The sequence below is a fragment of the Erithacus rubecula genome, assembly GCF_903797595.1.
Source record: "Erithacus rubecula genome assembly, chromosome: 8".
Taxonomy (NCBI): Eukaryota; Metazoa; Chordata; class Aves; order Passeriformes; family Muscicapidae; genus Erithacus; species Erithacus rubecula.
In genome coordinates, this window is record NC_136659.1 from 26,918,250 (window position 1) to 26,941,214 (window position 22,965).

A 22,965-nucleotide genomic window follows, 5' to 3' on the forward strand; every position below is an offset into this window, starting at 1 on the left:
GCTGTTTTTATAGATTCCCCTCAGGCCCTTCCTTAGCATCAGCTACTCCGTTAAATCAAGAACTTGTTCTGTGCTCTTGACTGAATTGGCTTTTGATAACTCTTCTGGACTTCTGTCATCCTAATCAGGTGTTGGGTGTGCCTTGTCTCAGTGTTAAGTGACATTTTAAATTTTGCTTGGTGCTTTCTACAGGCCTTGAGGTGTTTATTACCACCTCCTGTGTAGGCTCATTAGCATGCACAGTATTTTAAAATATGAATTTACCATTTGAATAAACATCCCATGCCCTGCTTTACTAATTCCTGACTGAAATAGGTCATGCCAGGCCCTTCTAAACACCATGTTCTCCCAGTGCTTTGTAGGCACTGTGTCCATGTTCATCATGCTCTGCCTACTCCACCCAGCTCCCAAACCCATTAAGTGTCATGGTGTTTGCTGGAAAGCCTTTACTCTGCCAGGATACCTGGAGATCATTGCTCTCTGGGCTGCCTGGCCAGGTGCAGCTCTGACCTTTTACTCTGATGTTTGCTTCTTGGTTTATCACAGAAGCAGCAGAAGAGGTGTGCATCACAGTTCTGCATGGATTGCTTAATGTTTTTGGATCACACCCATTGTGTACATCAACAGAATTTGCTGTTTGAATCTGTGTATCTCTACTGCTTTTTTTATCAAACTAGGCTTTCAGCCTGGAAATGAGTAAGGCAGGATAAACGAGTTATCATCTGTTTGCCATTCCTTGTTCCAGGCAGCTAACACAATAATGTTTTAATCAAAAACAGTAAAACTGCTTTCAGCAGAGATGGGGTCACATCCAGACCTGTACTTTGCCAAAGAATTTGGGGAATTTTGGGGGGTGTTTTGAACTCATTACTGCAGTTGACAAAAATAGCTTCAAAGTCTGGCTCCCAATGTTCGTATGTTTGGGTGTCTTTTCTGTGAACACTGTTTTAATAAATAAAATGTTAATTAGCATAGTTTAGTTCACAGCTGCCAAATTCTCCCCTTAATATACATTAAAAAAGCCAAAACCAATTGTTTATTGGGATGATGAGCTCCTGAGGAGCTTAGTTCAGTTTCCAGACTTGCCACTGTGTCTTTGTGCAGTCTCTGTGGCTCTGCCCCATCAAAGACAGTTGACCTCAGGTACAATCATAGTGAAGTTGGTAGAACACATCACTCTCCTTTTAGGTGAAGCATGTAGCTGAGTATCTCTGCTGAGTTAGGCCTGCAAGCCCACTGCAGAGTGAGGGCATAGTGATGCTTCCATGGCTCACAGCAGCTGTTGAGGGTAAAACCATGTATTCCTGGGGAAATGGTGTGTGCAGCTGGCTCATGGTCCCAACACTGCTCCTCCTTTCTCTGCTGGCCCTAATCATGCTGTCAGTATCCAAGGTGACGGGTTAAATTGGCTGTTTCTGCTCACTGCTTTCTTCTTTCATTTGCAATGGCTCCTGTGAACTACAAAGTGGGAATGCTGTGAGAAAGGGAGCATCCTGCTGAGGAGGGTAAAAGAGTAATAGAAAATGCATTTGATTTCTATAATGTAATAACCAAGCAGTCTGGTTATCTCCTTGCTCCATCCCCTTCCATTGCTGATCTGTCCTCAGGAGCTTCTTGCAGATATTTTTGTTCCTCCTCCAGGTTTATCTGTGTTTCAGTGCCTGTGAGTTCTGGATGGGTAAAATTATGGAAGCTGTTCAGTAGGGCTGGTGTGGCAGACATGTGAACATCTGCACAAAGTGGTTCCTTACAGTTTGACTTGCCAAGATGACTGCTTAGTACCAGAGAGCTGCCTTTAAGCTGTGTTTGTCTTGTAGCCCACAGGCACCTCAGCCACAGGCTCCAGAGACTCCCTGGGCAGATGAAGAAAATGTAGTTTATCACCTGACCGATGAGGACTTCGACAAGTTTATAAAGGATCATTCATCTGTGCTAGTGATGTTCCATGCACCATGTGAGTTTGTTTTCTCTTCTGTACTCTGAGCCAAGTGCTTGCTAACAAAATCAGTGATGTTTTTCCGTGGAAGTTTCACAGAACCATGAACTAAAAAATCCAGGCTTTTCTTGTTTGTGATCATTGTTAAATACACAGGGCATGAAATGTTCGTGAAGTTGCTGACTTCACATTAGGATGAAGATGTGCCTCTGGAAGAGGGACACTTTGTAGGCTGAGTCAAAACAAAACTGAGGAGTGTAATGATGCTTAAATAGTCTGGGTACCCATCACTTTACAGCATGACTTGCCATTTTCAACTTCTCTTCAGTATTGTTTGCTTTCAAAGCAGAACTCTGGTTGATTGAACACCTAACTCAACTTGAGAACCCTGAGCTCCTGGGTTCTTGTCCATGGCTGTAGTTATGTCATTTTTGAGCATTTTCACTCCTCTGCTGCAGTGTCTCTGGCAATATAAGGGGTGATTGTCATTATATATTGTACTGAACTATGCCAAAACTAGGCCTAAGTTTAGAAAGACCCCAGGACTTTTGATAACTAATGCAGAGTTGGTGGTGATTCTACTTACTGTTCTTCTGAGAATGCAGAACTGATCTTTTTCATGCCTTAAGGTTTTAGCTTGACAAATAAAATGTGGTAGGCTGCCTTCAGGATGCTGTTCCAGCCACACTGCACTCCTGTTTGCTGTTGGGAGGAAGAGTGCATTAACCTCTTAGTTCACTGTGGATATAACTTGTTTCTGCTACATATCTGGTTCTTCCAATTGTTTGTGTCTGTGATGGACAGTTCAGGCTTGAATCAGCTGTGTGACACACAGCTTCTGTCTCCTCTTGCTGCTGTGCTGGCAGCAATACTTGGGTGAGATGTTCATTTTCAAGGGCATAGATTTAAAGGTTAGGACTCTGGAGGCAGACTGTGTGCTCACAGCTGAGGGTCTTGGCACAGAGGCTGAAATCCTGCTTCCCTTTAAGCCTGCAGGATTTAGCTCCAAAATGCCTTTTTTGAATGTCTGCTCATAAGACTCATTTGAAAAGCATACCGTAATGAATTTCCTCTGCCTGATGAAATGTCTAAGAATTTGGTCCACTGAAGCAGGGGACTGACTGCTGTTTTGTCACTGAATTATTTGTACTAATGAAAGTGGGACCGGAGATGAGCTCCTGGTCTGAAACCCAAAACACAAGCAGCAGAACTGATGAGGCTGGTTTGCTCAGGAGTTATCCTTCGTTACCCAAATCCTTCCTTCCCAGATTTCCCTGCACCCTGGTGTGCAAGTGACAGCATGGGCTGCTGCTCCTTGGCAGCTGTGTGCCTGCTGAGCAGCTGCTGCCAAGCACAAATGTAACTCCTACATTTCCCTGCTTTCCCTGTCTCTGCACAATGGCATGGGAGAAGGCTCTCCTCTCTCTTAGCATGTTCACAGATATTTAGTAGTACTTTAAAGCTTTGCCTTTTTTTGAGTTTGAGGGCAAAGGGGTATGGTCATGTATTTAGGAGGAGGAAGGGGGAAGAAATCAACACTTGGCCCTGCAAAACTTACTCCTTTGGGAAGCCAGGTTGAAAACAGATGAACACATACAACTGCAATCAAATTTTATAGTAAGTTCAAGTTAGTTTTAAATCTCAGTAGGATTCTGTTCAGCTTTTAGTGGCTTTTTTAGTATTTTCAAGAACACAGGTAACACAGTTTTAGGAGTAGCAATATTGCATTACCTATTTTGAGAGTAGGGGTGCTTCCAGACAGGTATGTTTTGTACTAAGGGACATTCTGCACTAAGGTAGAGCAGTACTTTGGCAAATGCTGTTTTAAAAGTAAATCAAATGCCTTAGTTGGGCTGTCATAATCTTCTGATAACATTTTCCAGCTGCCCAGAATTGGAGTAAGGAGTGTTTCTTGCCAGAGTAACTCCATTTTAAATGCAGCTCGAATATTTGGGGCATTTTATTTACATTCAGGTAGTAATGGTGTGCCTACGTGCAGAATCCAGCTCGTACATGTGTAAAAGATCTGTGTTGGTAAGAATCCTCTCTGGGCATCCTCAGCACAGAGTATGAGGCTTGCAAACTAATTAATGACAGACAACTATCATAAACAGTTATCTCCATGATTAAAAGCTCTTCTCTTAACACTTCTTAAATGTGCTAATGGTGTCACCTTATGAATATTAGGAGATAAATTATTCCAGTAAAAGAAGTAAAACCAGCAAGCGTCTTACTTGTTTTTACCTTGGTAGCTCAGACTGAGGAAGTTTTTTTCTAAAAATTATGTACTAATAAAAAAAAAATATTTGAAACATCTATAAAATAGGCTCATAACACAGGATATACTTCTGTGTAACTAAGAATAATCAAGGGGATTTCAGCACTGGCCTGGAATTAGCAAGTACTTAAACTCCTGTGTCACCACGCAGCATACACGTGACTTGGAGTTTTTCTGGCACACTGTTGTGGTTTAGCCTCAGCCATAGCTCAGTCCCACATAGTTGCTCATGGTGGGATGGGGGAGATTTTGAAAGGTAAAGCCAAGAAAAGTCATGGATTTGTGGGATAAAGGTAGTTTAATATGAAAAGCAAAAGCCATGTACAGGCAAGGAATTTGTTCAGTACTTTGCATTGACTGGCAGGTCTTGACCATTCCCTGGAAAGCAGAGCTTTGTCACACATAATGCTGACTTGGGAAGACAGACTCCATCACTCCAAATGTCCCCCCTCTACCTCTTTCCCCAGTTCTATATGCTAAGGATGACACCATATGGTCTGGGATATCCCTGTGGTCATTTGGGGTCAGCTGTCCTGACTCTGTCTCCTGACATCTTCTTGTGCACCCCCAGCCTCCTTTTGGTGGGATGGGATGAGGGGTAGAAGAGGTCTGGATTTTGTAAGCACTGCTCATCCCTAGCTAAAACATCCCTGTGTTATTGACACTGTTCCCAGTACAAATCCAACTCATGGCTCAATACCAGCTACTGTGAAGAAAATGAACTCTATCCCAGCCCAAACCATCACACATACATGTGGAGCTCTTTTACTAGAAGAGAATTATTTCAGTGATGCTTTAATTGCATATTCAGATGGTCAGTGTATTAATAGATTGTAGTATGAAAAGATGTGTGGGGTTTTTATCTGCTCCCTGCAGATAAACCAAACACATCCTAGGAAAATACCTGTGAGCTGCACCATTAGGCACTGTGATGGATGTGGCCAGTTGGGTCTCCATGCCTGTGGCTATTAATGATCATCCCTGAGGACCACACTGTAATTACTTACAATCAGTTGCACTTACTAACCCAGTCAAAGACTAAGCAGCATTTTAAGTGCTGCCTAGCATAAGTAAGTTCAAGGAGAGCAGCTAATGTGTTTTAAACACATCAAGAAGGTCTGCAGCATGCAACTTGCCCCTCTTGGGATCAGAAACACCATACCTTCTGTGCAGTAATTTATCACAACCATTAAACAGAAGATGTGCTGCTGCTGGTTGTTACTGCCAGCCCTGGGTAATGTGGGTGAGTAGGCAGGGTAAGTTCAACCTGCTTTCCTTTCACAGGTCACTGGGGACACAGATTTCTAACCTTCTGAAACTCCTTTGTAAAGCCCTTAAGAGGATGTTCAATAAATCTGAATATTTAGCATAGATAAACAGTGACCCAGCCAGTCAGGCTCTGAAGGCACTCTCCTCCCCAGCCATCTGTGAAGGGTGTGCAGTGTTGTGTTCCTTACTTAAGTATTTTACTGAAATTTCATGATTTCTGAGCTTAGTGAGCTTAGTGTTGTCCTGCATATACTCAGGCTGGAGTCTTGCAGACATCTGAAGTGTTTTTTCAATGTGTTGTTGTACCCAAAAACTGGATTCTCCTGCGCTGTACAAAAGAACAAAGAAAGGGCCCTCTCTCCCAAAGGATTTGGTGTTTTTACTTGGATTGATAGTATTTGGTAACATGAGATAGCAGTTATGTTAGCAGGCCTGTTTCTGAGTCTATAACAAAGGAGTTATTGCACCAACAAAAGTTATATAAATAACAGAACTAATGGCACTGTTGCTGCCTATGATAAGCTTGTGTTAGCAATGAGAATAAAGACTCCATGTCTGTATGTGCTTCTTGATATCTGTGCCTACAGCTGATCGATTTATTTAGATGCCCAAGATGACAGCTGGGTTCTGAATGTCTCTAAATATGGGTTATGCTGCCAGTCAAGTGTTGTTAAATGCTTTAGTGTCGTGGGCACTCACTGGGACTTAAAATGCTCCTGAGTCCCTTCATCACAAAAAAAAGCCCTGTTTGTGTTTTCAGTTTCCCCATCAAATTGTTTGCTGAGTCAAATGCAATTTTTAAGATAATTCTGTCCAAAATATTTGCCAAATTAGTGAGGATTGCAGTTTTTCTGACTCTGTTTTGTTGAAGGAATAAACCCCCTACACATTTATCCTTTCTACATTTTCCCTCAGCATTTTTCTCCAACTCACGTCTCAGTCACAAAATAAACCCAACCAAGTCACTGATAAGTCAATTCAAATGCCACCAAAAGGTGTTTAAAGTCCAGGATTAAAATTCAAGTCAACTCAGAAGTAGTTTCTGGAATTGTCTGCTGTTCACACACAGGAGTTACTTTTCATTATGTTTTGCTAACACAAGTGACACTGCTAATGTTTTAAAGGATACCTGTTCTTGCAGCCTCATGCAGAATGATGTCCTGGTTGCTGTGAGCTGTAGCCTCCCCCTGTACCTTCAGCAGGCTCAGTCTGAGGAGTCACAGATGCTGGCTGGTGGTTGTAGTCAGTCACCCCTGATGTTTGCTTGGGGCTGCTTTGCCCTCTCTCATAGCCCATCAGCCAGAGCAAAGGTTGTGGGACAGTACTGATGCCAGAGGTAACAGAGGAGAAAAAAAGTGCTTAGGCTGTACTGTTAGTGTGAATGTGCATTTGCTTTTTAAAGGATTAAACTATTTTTCTGCAACATTTCTTCCTTGTACGTGACCTTAAATTCAGGTTAAATCTGTCTTCTTCCCAGTCCTCTTCACAGGGCTCCTTCAGAGACTTTATAAGCTGATTGCAGGACTTAAGGTTAGAAAAAATGTCAATATCCTTAGTAGGATATTGGAGTCATTGTAGTTTTTCCTCCATTGATAAAGAGGGAAAACAGGAAAAATGCAGCCTAATAGACCTTTGCTTTCTTCCTCCCAGTGGAAGGGAGTGCAAAAATAAACCTTGAAATGATAAAGTGCACCACAGTTTTCATGTGTTGTTGAAATGTCCATGAAATTCCTTTCCTGTCCTCGGATATTTTCTCTCCCTCTATAAACCAACCCAATAAATTATGCAGTTGCTGCTTTCCAAAGTCAGCTATTCAGCTGTTCAGGTTTTTAATTGCACAGGGAGTGGTTTTATCAATTTGGCTTTGAAAAACAGCTTTTCACACCCTTCCCTCCTTCCCTCCTCCCTCCAGTCCATTTAAACCCAAGGTTTTAAGCGACTTTGTGGACTCATTATTAAGAATCCCAACCAATTAACCCAGTACAAGAAAGGAGGTCTCAGATTCTAACCAAGTAGTGAACTTGGCTCTGTCCCTGCCAGTGCACCATCACTGGTTTCAGTGGCCTCTTTTTGTTTTTTACAGCTGCACGTGGTGAGATTGGGATATAGGAATCCATTGCTCACTTTAAATATGAAGCAAAGTGAACCCAAAATGTGTGCACAAAATCAAATCTATTTATTTCAAAATATGGTTTGCATCTAGAAATAAGTAAGTCTCCCTTTCAGATCCCCACTGGTTCCTTTTGAAAGCAATCTGTGTTGCTGTGAGCTCTAATTGGGATGTCTGTTGGCAGCATCAACAGAAAGGCCACAAGTTGAAAAGGCTGAAGAATAATCTACTCTGCAGCCTGAAAAAAATGGCCTTTCTAGCACAGGTCAGCAGCAACCTAACATTGGCAGCCTGTGATAAATAAAGAAATTAAATTATTTATAAATAAATAAAGTTTTTCCATGCTAATTTATGATTCAATCAAAGATATTTTTTTTAAATGTCAACCAACACAGTCATTCCAGTAGAGGTTAAAGGCTTGTGGGTTATCCAAACATCCAGCAGCAGTGAATGTGGATGGAAACATCCTTTAATTTTCATTTGTCCCTGTCATATATGACATTTGTGATTTGATTGTGTTCAGTGGCTACATGGATAGCCTTTGGCATCTGCCTTCAGATGTAGAGCCTGAGGGATAAAGGATACCTAAGGCAGTAGGTAACTGGGAAGCTGGTTTTGGTGCACTTGGCAGGTCTGGATTACTGGAAGGTTGTAGTGTGTAAGGCAGGTTGTACATCTGGAGTCTGGTCAGATGCCTGTCCCCATGATGCAGGTGCTTGTTCTAGGCCATAGAAGATACACAGGGAGACATTTATGTGTCAGGGTGTTTGCTGTGGGCTCAGTCCTGTTCATACCAGATACCAGACCCTGGGGAAATGTTCTTGTTTCAGAGTACTTTGAGAAAGCTTTGAACAAGTCAAACTTTCTGGACTGTTATGTGGGTCACAGGCAGCCTGGCTCTGGTGGGATTTTGCTGGAGCAGTGCAGATGTCAGGGTGGGCTGTTGCAGTGCCCACATCACCAAAAACTGAATTGCTGTGTAAGGGCACTCGATGATGAATGTTGCTGTTTAAGAGTCTGGACAGATTGTTGAAGAGAAAAGATTTGCTTCAATTTCAGAATTGTGTTTCCTGATTCTCTGTCCCACAGGCTCCTAATTTTAATGTTGCCTTAGTGTATTTTTAATGGAATGTATGATAAAATGCTTCCCTGTACAAGCATAAATTGTGCCAACTTTCTGTGCATTGTATGGTTGTACTTGTCAGCTGAACATTCCTGGCAGGCTTCTGGAGCAGATACATTCTGCACATAAACCAGTCAGAAATGGTACTTTCCTGGCTTCAGAGTTTGCTTCCACTGAAAAGAGCAAGTTCTGACTGTTGACTTCAGGGAGAGGAGGTCTGGGACACCTAGACTAGTTCTTTATTATTTAAAAGCATGGAAGTCTACAAGATGTTGCTTCATACTACATGTATTTGAATGTCACAAAAAAAATCTTAGGGAGTGTAAATAGTTGAGTGTAGTGACCTGCCAGTGCAGTGACCTGTCTCATTAAACTAATTACAGAAATTATTTTCAGGGAGATTTAATCATGCATTAAAGCAGAAGTTCTTGGAAAGGCAGTAAACCAGTAAAATTAAGAACCTGGCATGGATTTTTCTTTTAATGACAATACCACTCATGTTTCTCAAGGATCTAAAGATAAAAATCAATATTGGTTTTTAGTGGTACTTAATATAAATAGAAATGTGAAGAGTATAAGAATCCTGGTAATTATCTTGTGCAGTAAAACTTGATAGGGTACCTAATGGAAGGGGTGAAGACAGTAATGACTGATACCGTTGTCTCTTTTTTGTCAATCTTCTGATACTGAAGCACACAGTATGGGATTACTGTTTCTTTGAAGCAGTGTGTGCTCTTTGAGCAGGACATGGTCATAAAAAAGGATGATCCAGTGATAAAAGCAATAGCCTTGGCCTGGAGATGTAAAAGTTTAGTTCTTTGCCTTGCTTTGATTTGTACAGTCACAACCCAAGTCACTAAATATTTGTCTCGGTGTCCAACCTGTGAAGTGAAGATAACATTTCACCTTGCTATGGGAGTTTTATCTGGCAAGTCATGGCCAGACTGCAAGCTGCTCCAGGAATTGAGATATGGAAGGTGTAAGAGCACTGCAGAGTCTTGATTGGCGTGGTGGAGGCAGCTGTTCCCTGGCCTGTGGCAGACATCAGCGTTTGGCCCCAAGTTTAGGAAACTCCATCTGCCCCTGGGTGAGCACAGAGCTCAGACAAGATTATCATGGCTGGAGCTGATGAGTCCCAACCTGATTACAGCTCGTGCCAGGACTAAAAGGGAGGAGCCTTGTCTTGATCTGGTTCAGTGTACAACAGAGGGAGTGGCAAATTTGGGGTGTTTAGGGCTCCTCTCCCTTCAGGCTCCCTTTGCTCTATGGCACGATGCTGTCCTGGGGACACAGCATGTGCATTGGATAACTTAACTTGGTAGCAGTCGTGGGTGTTGAGCAGAATGCAGGGTAGAAGTAAAGAAAGAAGGAAAGGAGACAAAATGTGGATATTTTGGGGTTGTGAAATTTGAGAGGTTTGTTAGAAATGCATTGCTGTATGCACACCTCCAATTGGGAGCAGTTACTTTCTCTATTAAAGAAGACATTTGCAAAGGCTATACTAATCAGAAAAAAAAGCTTCATGTGAATGTGTGGCAGGTGGTGTGAAGGGAACATTAGTTTCTTTGGGGATTTGCTGCCTCATTTCTCACATTACTATTGCCTTCCCTCTCTCCTAAGGAGTCTTCACCAACTGACTCAGCATGTTACATAGGAGCAGCTCTGGAGCACCTAGGAGCAGCTGAGAGGTGACAGCTGAAGAAAGACTGGCCTCATTCTCTGGCTATTTGTTGTAGGTTATGTAGGTGTTCAGAGGGCTCTTTTAGAGGACTTAGGTAGTATTAGCTATTAAAAATCCACATATGAGTGTGTGAATTGGGTGACTGTCCTCCTGGCAAGCATGACCCCAGTGTACATATAAGCCCTTAATGCTCTTGTGATGAGTTCTGATAGCAGTGAAGCATAAGTTATTTTTATAGGTTTACTTTGCTTGCCTCTAATGATGGGGTAACAGTAGGAATTAGCTTTAAGAATTAGATTCCAGGTTTATTTTTTTTTAAATAAATTATTTTCCTTGCTTGGATAAGCTCAATATACTGTGCAGGGCTCTCATTTTGAAAGTGCAGTACAGTACCTCTGCTGCTTGAGTCATTACCAGTGGAGTTTTCATTGTCAGGTTTATCTTCCTAAATACATTATGGCTTCAACTTTTACTCTGTGAAAGGTAGAAAACTTACATAGAGGGCAAATAGTGAACAGAGACACCTAGGATGAAAGATTGCTTGCCTGCCTGTCTGCTCCTTGTGCCCTTTCAGATGGTGAGTTGGCAAGTGATGCAGTTTTTTTGAGTTACTAATAAATGAATCCATTGCTTGGAACTAGGACGTTGTGCTGATGGTGGAGCTGTGTCTTCTGGGGTTCTGACTGCTTAGGGTTGGCAGCTGTGCCAGCTCACTTCTCCTAAACAGATTAATAGATCTTAGCTGGTAGCCACTAGGCTGTGACTTTGGACAAAAACTGCATTCTGCATAGTATCTCCTCTTGATACTTGACTTTTCCAGGTATCTTCACAGTAATATTCAATGTCACCATTCCTTTTAACCCCCCTGCCCCATGAGCTTGAGTTCATTGGGATGTACCTTTCTTAGGAAGATCTCTTTGCATGGCATCCATTTTGCTCATGTCTTATACAAACTGCATACTAGGAAATAATTTGCAGGTTATGCTGTTTTTGTGTGCTCAACATTCAAAGCTCTTTCATCTCACCTGTGTTCTCTGGCATTTTCATTGCTAAATCCACAGCATAAAGTCTTCCACAGTGGGATAAGATAGTGTGAGGGAAAGCAGTGCAACTTCTCTCCTCAAGGTAAAATTTTGTTGTTCACCTGGCAATGGAGAAGGGGGGGGTGAGATAATTCTGCCTTGATTGAGAAGGAAACCTTCTGCTGGTATTTTTTATAAACTCTCAACAATTTCACCTTAAGGCAGCCATGCTGTTGTCTCACATTTCAATAGGGGAAGATTAATTTTCAACACCTACTCAGGGCCATGTTCCTTAGAGCTGGTGTAGGAAGTGTAATTCCTATCTCTCAATGCCAGATGATCCACCTTTCTTCACTTCTTTTCCCTCCCAAGAGGGATGGTAGGAGGCACCATCATCTCCCAAGGCTGATTTCTATCAGCTGCAGCAGAGTCCTGAGTGAGAGGGTATAGATCTGCAGTTTTGGTGTGTACATGCACTGTAATCTCCAATAGCCAGAAGCTGAAACCACCTTTGGATTGAAAATAAGGAGCCATGTGATTTTTTGTTTTAGTTTATTTTACATAAAGATGATGATTAACTTTGAAGTTGTTCTTGGATGTGTGCTGGAGTCTGTGCTGTGGAGATGGGGTATATTTTTTCAAAGGCAGCTTTCAGGAGTCTGGCTCAGCCCCCTGTGAGCTCAGAAGCAGAGGGCACACACTGAGGGCAAAATAAAGCAGAGATCTCTCTTCCTGCCTGACTCCCAGGAATCCCTGGGAGGCAGCAGCCTCTGGCTGATGTTAACCTTGGAGAATATTCACCCTTTCCCCTGAGCCTGAGCCAGAAGAAGATACACTCCAGTGTGACCAGAACTAAAGGCAGAAGCATCTGTTGTGCAGTTTACCAGAGCTGCTGTCTTTTAAATCCCATGGAGGCAGCCTGCATGACCTGCTCCATGTTTCTCCCCCATGCTGAGCCTTCCCCTGCCAAGGGCTGTTTCTGGCTAAAGGTGGCCTTTCTGCCAGAGCTGTGAACAGGCATAGATGCAGACAGCATTCCTGGAGGATGCTTTTATTTAAGCTCTCTTCCCAGTTTGATCTGATTTATGTAATGCATCCAACTATCATTTTTGAAAATAAGTTAATAGTTTTAATTCATACTACAACTGTCTTCTCTTGAATGGTTTTAGTGATGCTGGGACCATAGAAAAGACAAGATGGTGTCTGGGTTTGGATCACTACCACCTCAGCAAGTCATATGGACAGGAGAAGGGGTGACCAATTTGTAATGATTTTGTGCCCCAGCACACAACTTCCCACTGAAGGGCTCCTGGAAGCAGGCAGAGACTTTCTTCTGTGTGCCCATTCTGGGACTGGATTTGCACAGCTCACTGCACACACAGATTGCCTGCACTGTGAGCTGCTGGTGGTGCCAGAGAGGTGGTGATAATGGCAGGGCTGGGTCACTGCAGTGCTCTGGGGTGAACTGTGCAGCCCACACAGCAGCCAGGCATGTCTGCAATAATCCAAACTGCTTAAGTATTTTCCTTCTAATTCTGTATTTCTAGTTCCTCAGAGTCTTTTCCAGACTGACCTTTCATAGGCTTTGTCTTTTGTAAAGCCGTAAAGCTGTTTGCTTGTCAATGATCTCTAATCAGTGTCATGCCTGGTGGAATCAAACCTTGCTTTAAAAACACTGTATTGGGAGTGGGGTGTCTGGATTTGTGTATGTGTACACACATTTCTAGCTGTTGGAAATCTGAATTCAGTGTCATATTAAAGATGTTGAAGATGTGCCTCTTAGAAGAAAGCATTGTCTTGAAATGTCATTGTCTTTAAGTATCTGGAATTTTACCTGGGTATGCAGTACTGCTGGTGACAAGATGAATGGTTTGGTGGGAGTCAGTACCCAGAAGAAAATGGTTGTGCAAAATTATTTGAGCTCCTGATCCTTCCTAAGGTGATTCCATTGTTTTGTTTTGGTTTGCTTTTTGTTTGTTTGGGAGTATTTTTATGCATAGGAGATCGTGCCATGACCTGACTGCTGTGACCATTGTGACTATTAGGTGAACGTGCAACTAACACAATTGCAAAATCATACCTGTGATTACAGGGAGAAACAGCTGCTTTTGTCATCCTCCCTCCCTGCCAAATTTGTGGATGATTTTCCATGAGATGTCTGCAATGCAGATGGCTAAATTATGCAAGGGAGTCTGCAGCTGTTGTAGTTTTATGCTCCCCTACACAGGTGAAGGAACTATAAACTGCCTCATCTCAGACCTGAGAGATCCTCTTTAACATGATGCAATGAAGTCTTTGCTTGTTACAGACTTCCCTGGCAGAAGAGAATACATTTGTGTTCTTGCATGGGTGATCAGAGGGCTGGGATTTGTGTGTCCTTGCTGTGGCTGCAAGCACTGTGTCTCCCCTGTTCCATGTAGATACTCCTGCTTTGATATGTATATGTAGGGATACAAGTTCAAAGTTAACATGTTAACTTGTAAGAATTGGCTATTCTGCTGTTTTCAGAGGGCACTGGTCCTCTGGGATTAAGAATGTAAAAACCAGTGGTGTTATTCCCAGGTGTTAAATTTTAGAGTGAAGGTGCATCCGAATTTTTTTACTTACCTTTTTTTTTATTTTATTTTCTTGAAGTTATCTGTAAATCTACCAGAGTATTCTGAACTGCCAGTGGCCCACTTGCTGAAAGCAGGACATGTTTTGTGCTTCAAATTCATTTTCTCATCAGGCTAATGGAGATATTTTTGGTATACAGCTATAGATGGATATAGAGCTGGCATGATATGATAAATAGCTGGTACATGATAACAGTATTCAAGCAGGCAGTTGATGACAGAAATGTAATGATTCTTTAAAATCTTTATTTGCAATTTAGTTTACCTCTGGGGTTCTTGATGTCAGAAATTGCTTCTTCACAACTGCCTGGATGTTGTCTTTTATCTCTTGCTTGTCACGCAACACTTCAGATCCTCAGACAATGTTGTCTTGAAATGAGAAGACATGGCCAAAAGCATGGCTTTTATTTATATAATCATAATAACCTGAAAGAGGCAAACAGTGAATGACAGGGAGAAACAGAGATTTGTATTCTTGGGACATCACTGAGACAGTATATGCAGGAGCTTAGCTGGAGCTGCTTGACTGGTTTTCTGCCTGTAAAACTTGGTTTTAACAGTAGAAGTACTTGTATTAGTTCATTTCTGAGAAGGTTTGAAGCAACTGTGTTGCAAGTCTTTACCAAGGTGCCAAACAGGGTACTATAAACAAGTACAGGTATTTCTGTGGAAAAAGAGTTGCTTGGTACATTTGTTAGCCTTTCCTTTGTCATGTGCTGCTCACCCTTTCACTTCAGCATTGCTCTGTCCATACTTGGCCTTTGCCTCTACATTTGCACATGGTCACACTCTACAGAGGACAGAGTGCTGGGCAAATGTTGTCCTCTGCCCTGCATTGGGATCCTGGAGGGAGGTGAGTTGTCTGCACTGAGCTGAGGTGGAGACCTTTGATCACCATTGTCTGGGGTGCAGCTGAGCTAAGCTGTGTGACAGTGACTGCACCAAAGGAAGGAGCTGCTTATCTGCCCATCTGTGCAAATGGAAAGATTGATTATAAACTGGGAAAGCAGAGTTCTTGCTTCATTTAGACATCTGTTTTGGAAATGGTTAGCAAGGGTGCATACCAGATGTCCTAGCACTGATTGTTTAAGTTTTGACTTCTTTTCCCTGTCTTGTAACACTTCCTTTTTGCTTATCTGTGTGCTCTTTCTATCCAAGCCTTGGTCCTGGCAGCCTGGGGCTCCTTTTGTTCAAGAGGAGCAGGATGAGGTGTGAGAGGTCAGAGGAGTTGTCCTGAGCTGGTGAGCAGAACCAGGCACTGAACCTGGACTGGTTTCTGTGCTGGATGGAGAGTAACTCTCTTGCACCTCCAGAGCAGCTGCTTGTCTTCTGCAAGAAAAGACTTGAGGCTGTGGGAGTCCTCTTGGATAGACACCTACAAGACCCTTGGGTGTTGCCATGACCCACAGAGGCTCAGAGGATCTTGGGGTAGGCACAGGACAGGACATCTTGTGTTGGCTGCAGATTTTCTTCTCTCCTGGGATTGAACGAGTCTCTTCCCTTCCTTAGTCTTTTAGATTTAATGCCAGTAAACACTTAACAGGACAGTGCATCTTCTAGAAGCACATCTGTCACAGATGCCCACTGCAGGCCTGTGGGCTCCTTCCATTGTCCCAGCAGCACACAGGAGCATCTGGGCTCAGGACCTGTAGGGTTGTTGTTATTTTCCCCACTCATTTTATGAACAGAAGCATCTAAAACTAGAGGAGCTTAGCACACAGGGATGAAGCTGCTGCTGAACAACCTAATGTAGCAATCAAGGAGAGGCAGTGACCTTGGAATTCATTTAAATAACTTTCCATTGGCCTCAAAAATTTAATGGCAGTCTTCACAAGATTATTCAAAGATAGGACAAATAATAAAAGGAGAGATTAATTGATATGAAGTTTGTAGGTCTGACTTGTAATTTGTGTCTCCCCTTTTCTGCTATGGCAGGTGAAAGTAGGCTGTAGCTTGCAATAGCAAAATTATCATGAAGACAGCCAGAAAAGCATCACTTATTGTGGTAGAAGCTTTTAAAATTTGTTGTCCCTCTCTTGGGTTCAGTTTAATGTTGTGACTTTTTTCCAGGCTGATACATCATGCTGTCCTCTGTCAGGGGTAGAACAAGCATTCGTGATAAAGATTTGAAGACTTCAGTTTCCATTTAAGTGCCTTTTAAAGATCTGATGTTGCTTGCCTTTATTTTAAGCCTGAGTGAGTTAGCTTTGTGGCAGTCAGTAGTGCTGTGTCTGTGTGATGTTCATGAAAGAACTTGAAACAGTGACATTTCATGGTCTGGATATCTTGATGCAAAACATTACTTACGTGAATTTCAGATGCTTTGGATATTTTTTTATTTCCTGGGTAAAATGTCCCTGCATTATTGGTTTGGGTTTTTTCCTCCTCTGCATAGCTTTGTGAAAACTGGTTCTTTAATGCCTTTGGTTGATCAGATCTAATTAATGATTGTAATATAATTGGAATATAGTGTAGATTATGTGGATACTGTAGCTAGAGCAGAGTATGAACCTTGCTGTGGCTAAGGGACACACTGTGTAAAACCCACCAAGGTGAAGTTAGCCCTGCAGAAAATCATTGTTTGTACAAATTTAAGCTACCTAATTCAGGTAAGTTCTCAGGTATCTGAACTGGGAGTTGAGATGCCTTTTGGTTAAAGTGAGGAAGGGCACAAAATGAATAAAGTTCCCTGCTCCTAAAAGGAGAAATAAATCAACTCGGGCAGGTGTCAGAGGGATCTGTCAGCCCCTTACACAAAACCATATGCCTGCAAGTTTTCTGTGGGTGGCAAATAAATCATTTTGCCAGCCTCTTTTGTGCTTTTAACCAAGATAAGCAGTGCTGAGACAGTAACTCTTCCTCAGCCTGTCCCAGCTTCTTCCTAAATCCACCTGTAAAGATGTTACATCAGCTTCCCAGCATTCTCACACGACAGCATAAAATTAAGGCAAAGCTTTCTCCACCAGCTGAGCTCCCCTTGTTCTGCTGCTCCTACCACATTATTGGTTTTTGCTTAAAAGAATGACATGGGGTTCTTTAGTGCTGTGGTCTCTTTACAGATGATTAAGTGGTATGGACTGTAGCTGGTGTTTGAACAGGAATTGGTCTGAGATCAGCTGCTTTGGTATTTGCTGTAATTCTTAGGTGGGATTTGCAGTTGCTGTTCAAATGTGTTCACCCTGTTCTATAAACATACCCTGCAAGTGTTCCATGGTGTGCTGTGGTGGCTGAAGCTCTGTTTGCTCTGGTGAAGTTACTTACACCTGGATGTCTTATTGCTTCTTGGCTGCAAGCACTCTTTCACTTGTGCTATATAAAACACGCTTGTCTGCTTGAGTTCAGGCCTAGGTTTGTGTCTGCTGGCTTCAGCAGTCATCCCATTAGAGGAAAACAAAGCAGCACGGAGATTCAGAGTCTTTGGTTTATTTTCTTTCGGACAATGGTGTAAAAATAGCCTCAGCCCTGTTACCCGAACACCTCAGAGTCGGCTTTTGCTGGCATGCATTGAAACACATTTCTAGCTGTATCTTCTGATGCAACTTTCAAAAGCTCAGCAAAGTCTGGGCTTTCAAGTGCCCATTCCAACAATAACAGCTCAGGGAAGCGAGCTGGCAGCAGCTGCAGGCAGGAGGGAGAGGTGCAGCAGGGCAGTGCACGGGGATCGCAGCGCGCCGGGGCCGTGCCGGTGCAGCATCCCCACTGCCTGCACCTGCAGGCAGACCTGAGCTCAGCATGCTGGGTGTTCACCCCAGCACCCATCCCTGTGCACTGTCCCCAAGGGGCTGCCGTTGTGCCAGTGCCTTGGGGACAGGGAAAGGGCTGGCACTGATGCCCAGCATCTCACTGGAGGTGCCAGTGTAACTTCACATCGCGGCAGGACCCTCGCCTGGGCCTGAAAGTTCAGCCTGCCTGCAAGCAACTGCACCAGCTGAAAGCAGTTTAATTTACACCCAAATAATTTATTCTAAGTCTGCCTTTCTCACTCATGCATTCATTTTACTTTATTGTAATGTCAGCACTTAGCAGTGAAGTAATGGCAGATCTCTGGAGAACTTCACACAAGCGAGAAAGCACCATTATCTTGGTTTTACAGATCCTGCTTATGGTGGGAACATATGTGGTGGTGTAATTACACTGATGTGATTAAATCAGTGCAAATCCTTGCTAGAGGGCTATGCTGTGCCACTGTAAAGCGGGGCTTATTATCAGTGCAGTTGAATCCAAATTATATTACTCTATTAAGCTGTGCTAGTGTAAGCCTCCACTGAAAGTCACAAAGTCACGTGAGGAGCTATGTTGGTTCTTTTTAAAGCAGATAAAGATTTGGAAACTGAAATGGGTGAGGTTGTGTCTTGCCCAAGAGCATGCTCGAAGCAATGAGTTAGACAATTGTTTATAGTACTTTTTGTAAGGAAATAGGTGTGGGTATGAAAGTGGGAGTATATTATTATTATTATAATAGATTAGGTTCTTCGAACTATTGTGACCATTTTTGGAAAAAAATCTGTATCATAGGAAAGCTTTACAAATAGGTAAAATGCATACAAAATTCTAGTAAATCTTTACCACATGTTTTTGGATTTTGATAATGGCTGGATGGGTCAATGAATAACCGTGGTGTATACAACTTAATTGTATTTTTTATTTTTGGCAGGGTGTGGGCACTGTAAAAAAATGAAGCCAGAATATGAGAAGGCTGCAGAGTTTCTCCATGTAACCAGTGATGTAAGCTAATTTCCTTTATTATATCCTTCAAATAATCAGTAATAAATAACTAGAGTAATAAAAGTGACTTTTCTCCCTACAACAAATTCAGCTGTTCTCATCCTCCCACAGGACCCTTCAAAATGCTCTTCCAAAGTACAGTCTCATCGCTAATGCATGAGCCCTGCCAAAGTCTGAGAAAGAACATTCTGTCTTGAAGGAAAACAAAATCAAAAAATGTTTATGTATTCTGCTGTAGGCCTTATACATAATATGATCAAATCCAAAAATGGATTTTTCTTCCCCTTACTTAAAGGCATTGAATGTGAAGAAACATAGGCTTTTATTTATGAATTAGATTTGGAAAAAAACAAAAGGGGTTGATCCCTGTTTCAAATACCCTGTTTTTAATGGTTGCACCGCTCCATTAGCTTCATCATAAGTGCTCCATCAGCATGGCTGGAGAGGAGGGTTCCAATAATACAAGTATTAGTGTTATTGATTCAGTCTCATGCTGTGTATGCCATGCAGGGGGAGAAGTAGAATTGGTCTCCCCCATACTTTAAGCATCTTCTCTGGAGACATCTAGAGTTCCTTTACTGCTGTTGGAGAGGGAGGAGATGAGACAAACAAAGATCCAATGAATCCCACTCTACAAATGGCTGTTCTTCTGTGTGTCTAAAGGTGGTCCACAAAAAGATGCCCACAAGTTAGGGAAAGATGAATTTGCCTTAAAGTAAAGTTATTTTTTAGCAGTGCTTGTTTTTTCTGGGAGAAACAGGGATTTGTGGGAGGAAATGCAATTTCTGGGAATGGCTCTTAAGCATTATAAAATGAATTATATAAAGGGAATCCATCAGAAATGGGAGAGGAACAGGTAAGATTCTGGTAACATTTAGTCTATAGTACGTCCCTTTCTTCTTTTGCATCAGTCCTCTGTGTCTTTCTGTATGTCTGTACACAAAATCACAGAATTAATCAGGTTAGAAAAGACCCTGAAATCAAGTCCAACCCATGACCAAGCATCACCATGTCAACACAGCACTAAGTGCCACATCCAGTCTTTCCTTAAACACCTCCAGGGATAATGACTCCACCCTCTCCCTGGGCAGCACATTCCAATGTCTAATCACCTTTTATGTGAAAAAAATTCTTACTCATGTGCAACCTAAGCCTCACCTGGCACAGCTTAAGAAAGACTGTCTTCTTGTCCTAGAGGCAGCAAAGGCACTTAGACCCTGAGTGATTGCCCCCAAGCCCACTGTGTCCTGCTGAAGGGGTGTGTGCATGTGGCTGGATTTACAGGAGGTGATCTCTGTTTCAGAGCCCAGGTGTCCTTGCAGCAGTCGATGCCACCGTCAACAAGGCACTGGCAGAAAGATACCACATCTCAGGGTTTCCCACTTTGAAGTACTTTAAGGATGGAGAGGAGAAATACACTCTGCCACACCTCAGAACGAAGAAGAAGATCATTGACTGGCTTCAGAAGTAAGTTTGAGGGTTTTAAGATAGTATTTGTGTTTCTGGTTAGTGACTCCTGCAGGTGGCTTTGGTGAGGAACTAAACAGAGCTTTAACACTGCCTAAATCCCTTGCTAACAAAATTACACTGAATTCCAGTATTCAAACCCACAGAAACATGTATGTTAATTATGATTTCTAATACACCAAATCCTTTATTTGCTGTGGGATTTTTCAGAGCTGCCCTGGTACTTCTTTCCCAAAATAAATATTTTTCAAATATACCTTAAGCCTTTCCCTGGAGAAGGAATAGCAATGGCTCTGAAAAATAAACAGAACATTTGTTGTTCCCTCTTTATACAAAGCAGCAGATCTCAGTGTTAGTAGCTGAATTTTTACAGTTGTACTTTTCTTTTTCCAGCATTTTAGAGCCAATGCTAGAATTCCACCCCTGTGGGGCTGAAGGAAAGCCAGTGAGATCAACAAAACCAGCACCTCTGAGTGCACTAACCAACTTTTCTTGAGAGATGTGCTGAAATATTCAGAATTAAGTTTGGTATGAAAATTGTCACAATAATTCCATTTCAAATTGAATTGCTGGTACAATTCTCTCTTTAAGTATGCATTATGTATGCATGTATGTAAAAGTATGCATATATATATATATAAAATATGCATTTTCTTTAGGTACTGTAAGCCTAATGTATTTTCTGCATTAGTCAAGGGGAAGAAAACCTGGCAGAGTTTTGTGAATATTTTAATCATTTAACTATTACATGCAGTTGGCATGAGGAATGTAATCTTTATTTTCCCCTCATATTTGGTGGGGGAGGAGGTTTTGTGGGTTTTTTGGTCTTTCTCTCTTTCTCTCCTCTCCCCCTCTCCCTCTTCACAGCTCTGACTGCTTCAAAGCAGGTATTAGATATGGTCTGTCAGTATTATTGTAGCATGTTGAGGAGCTTTATCTGTATTTTACTTTTAGACATGGTACTCCCTTGGCCTCCCTGCCCACTCAAGCTCCAGGCTGCTGTATCTGCATTCTATATGAAGTCATTGTCCTCGTTTCACTGCTTTGCTCAACTCTTTTGAGCACTGTGTAATTTGTAGTGAGTTAAACAGGCTGATGCTGCCTGTACATATTGGTAGGTGAATAAGCAGTGAAGAACAAGGAAGTGATGTTAATTCTTCTAGATCCTGTTGTGACTCTTGAAGACTTTCATAACCTCTGTAACTGTAATCAATGATAGCTCACAACAGCTGTGTTCATGGAGGGGTTCAGCTAAAGGACACACTGTGTAACTCTTCTAACTCTTTATCTGAAACACATCTAAGTCTCTCTAAAAACTGGAAAATGAGTAACAGTGGAAATACAACAAATGCCCATCAAGTGACCTTGAGAAGGACTTTAAAAATTGAGGTTTTTTCCACTTGGTTTTTATGTACCTGATACAACTTAAAATGGTGTCATTCAAAGTGTCAGGAAAGTCTGAAAAGCTAATTTATTACCAAGGCGACATATGAAGGTCTTTATACCGTGGCACCATTCTGATGATTTTATGTAAGTAATCACTGTTTAAGATACAGCAGGAATGAATTTAATGAGTCTGAGAGAGGTCTGTGAGCTAGTGAATAGCAGCATTTTTGTTAGAGGCACTCTAGGTGTGCAGGATTGCTCTGATCTAGCCAGTATGTGCAGTCATAATTGAAACCTGACATTCTCTTTACCAAAGTAAAATATTCTGGTTCAGTCACCCCCAGTATTCCAAGTAGAATGATGCTCATTTTTGGATCCTGGCTTTAATATCTGAATTCTAGAGAAGGTCATGAAATTCTTTACAGAAGTTTGCATGATAGTGGTAAAGAGTACAAAAAGGATGTTTGAATGGAAGATGCTGTTCTATATCAGTTGCCTTTTGATTCCACCTGCTTGCTGTTCTTCTCAGTTCATGCCTGTGGATGATGCAGTGATATGTATCAATATTTTTTTCACCTAGATGTTGGTTGCAATGTAAGAAGTCTTTATTCAACATTTCTACTCTTATGCCTGGCTACAGTCATTTAAATTATATTTTTGTTGAGCTCCAGAAATTAACCTGCATATTTTTTGCTGTTGTCTGGTGTTGGAAATACTGAATATGTCTTTCTACTGCACAGGCACCCTGAAGGATTTTTCCTATCAGTTCCCTCATGCTAATTATGACCAGGATGATGCTGTCTCTTTATCTGCTTCCACAAACATTTTCAAACCAATTTCATTGTCTTTCTTTTCTAGTCCTGAAGCACCACCTCCACCTGAGCCTGCATGGGAAGAGAAACAGACTAGTGTTATCCACCTTGCTGGAGAAGACTTCAGGGAGTCCTTGAAGAAGAAGAAGCACACCCTTGTCATGTTCTATGCACCATGTGAGTAAATAAGCTCTCTAAGAGGATGAGTTTTGTAAGTCCTACATTTACTATGAAATCCTGAATTAATTCCCTCACTGTCCCCAGACTTTTCAGGGTAAAGAGCTGATTCTGAATATAAGTGCATGAGAGAATCATTGGCACCATCATTTGTAACTTTATAAATGGAAACAAAACAGTATATAATGGTTATATTATTTAATGCAGACACCAAAGCAGGCAGCAATGCAAAAACAAAGCAGATTTATTTTTCCTCTGCTGCATTTTATGGTCTATATAACAAAATGTGATCCTTTGTAGTAGCACAGTGGACATGCAGAGCCTGATTCATTAATGCAGCCCTTCAGTAGTGAAATCAGTACAG

General features: G+C 41.9%; 1 protein-coding gene across 1 annotated transcript in view; it reads left to right on the forward strand.

Annotated features, from left to right (window-relative positions):
• Positions 1-22,965, forward strand: part of PDIA5 (protein disulfide isomerase family A member 5) — a 96,648-nt gene that overhangs the window by 46,875 nt on the left and 26,808 nt on the right. The window contains 4 exon segments of the mRNA XM_079311026.1: positions 1,818-1,954; positions 18,689-18,759; positions 20,063-20,226; positions 22,471-22,601. Of these exon segments, the coding sequence (XP_079167152.1) occupies positions 1,818-1,954; positions 18,689-18,759; positions 20,063-20,226; positions 22,471-22,601 (503 nt within the window).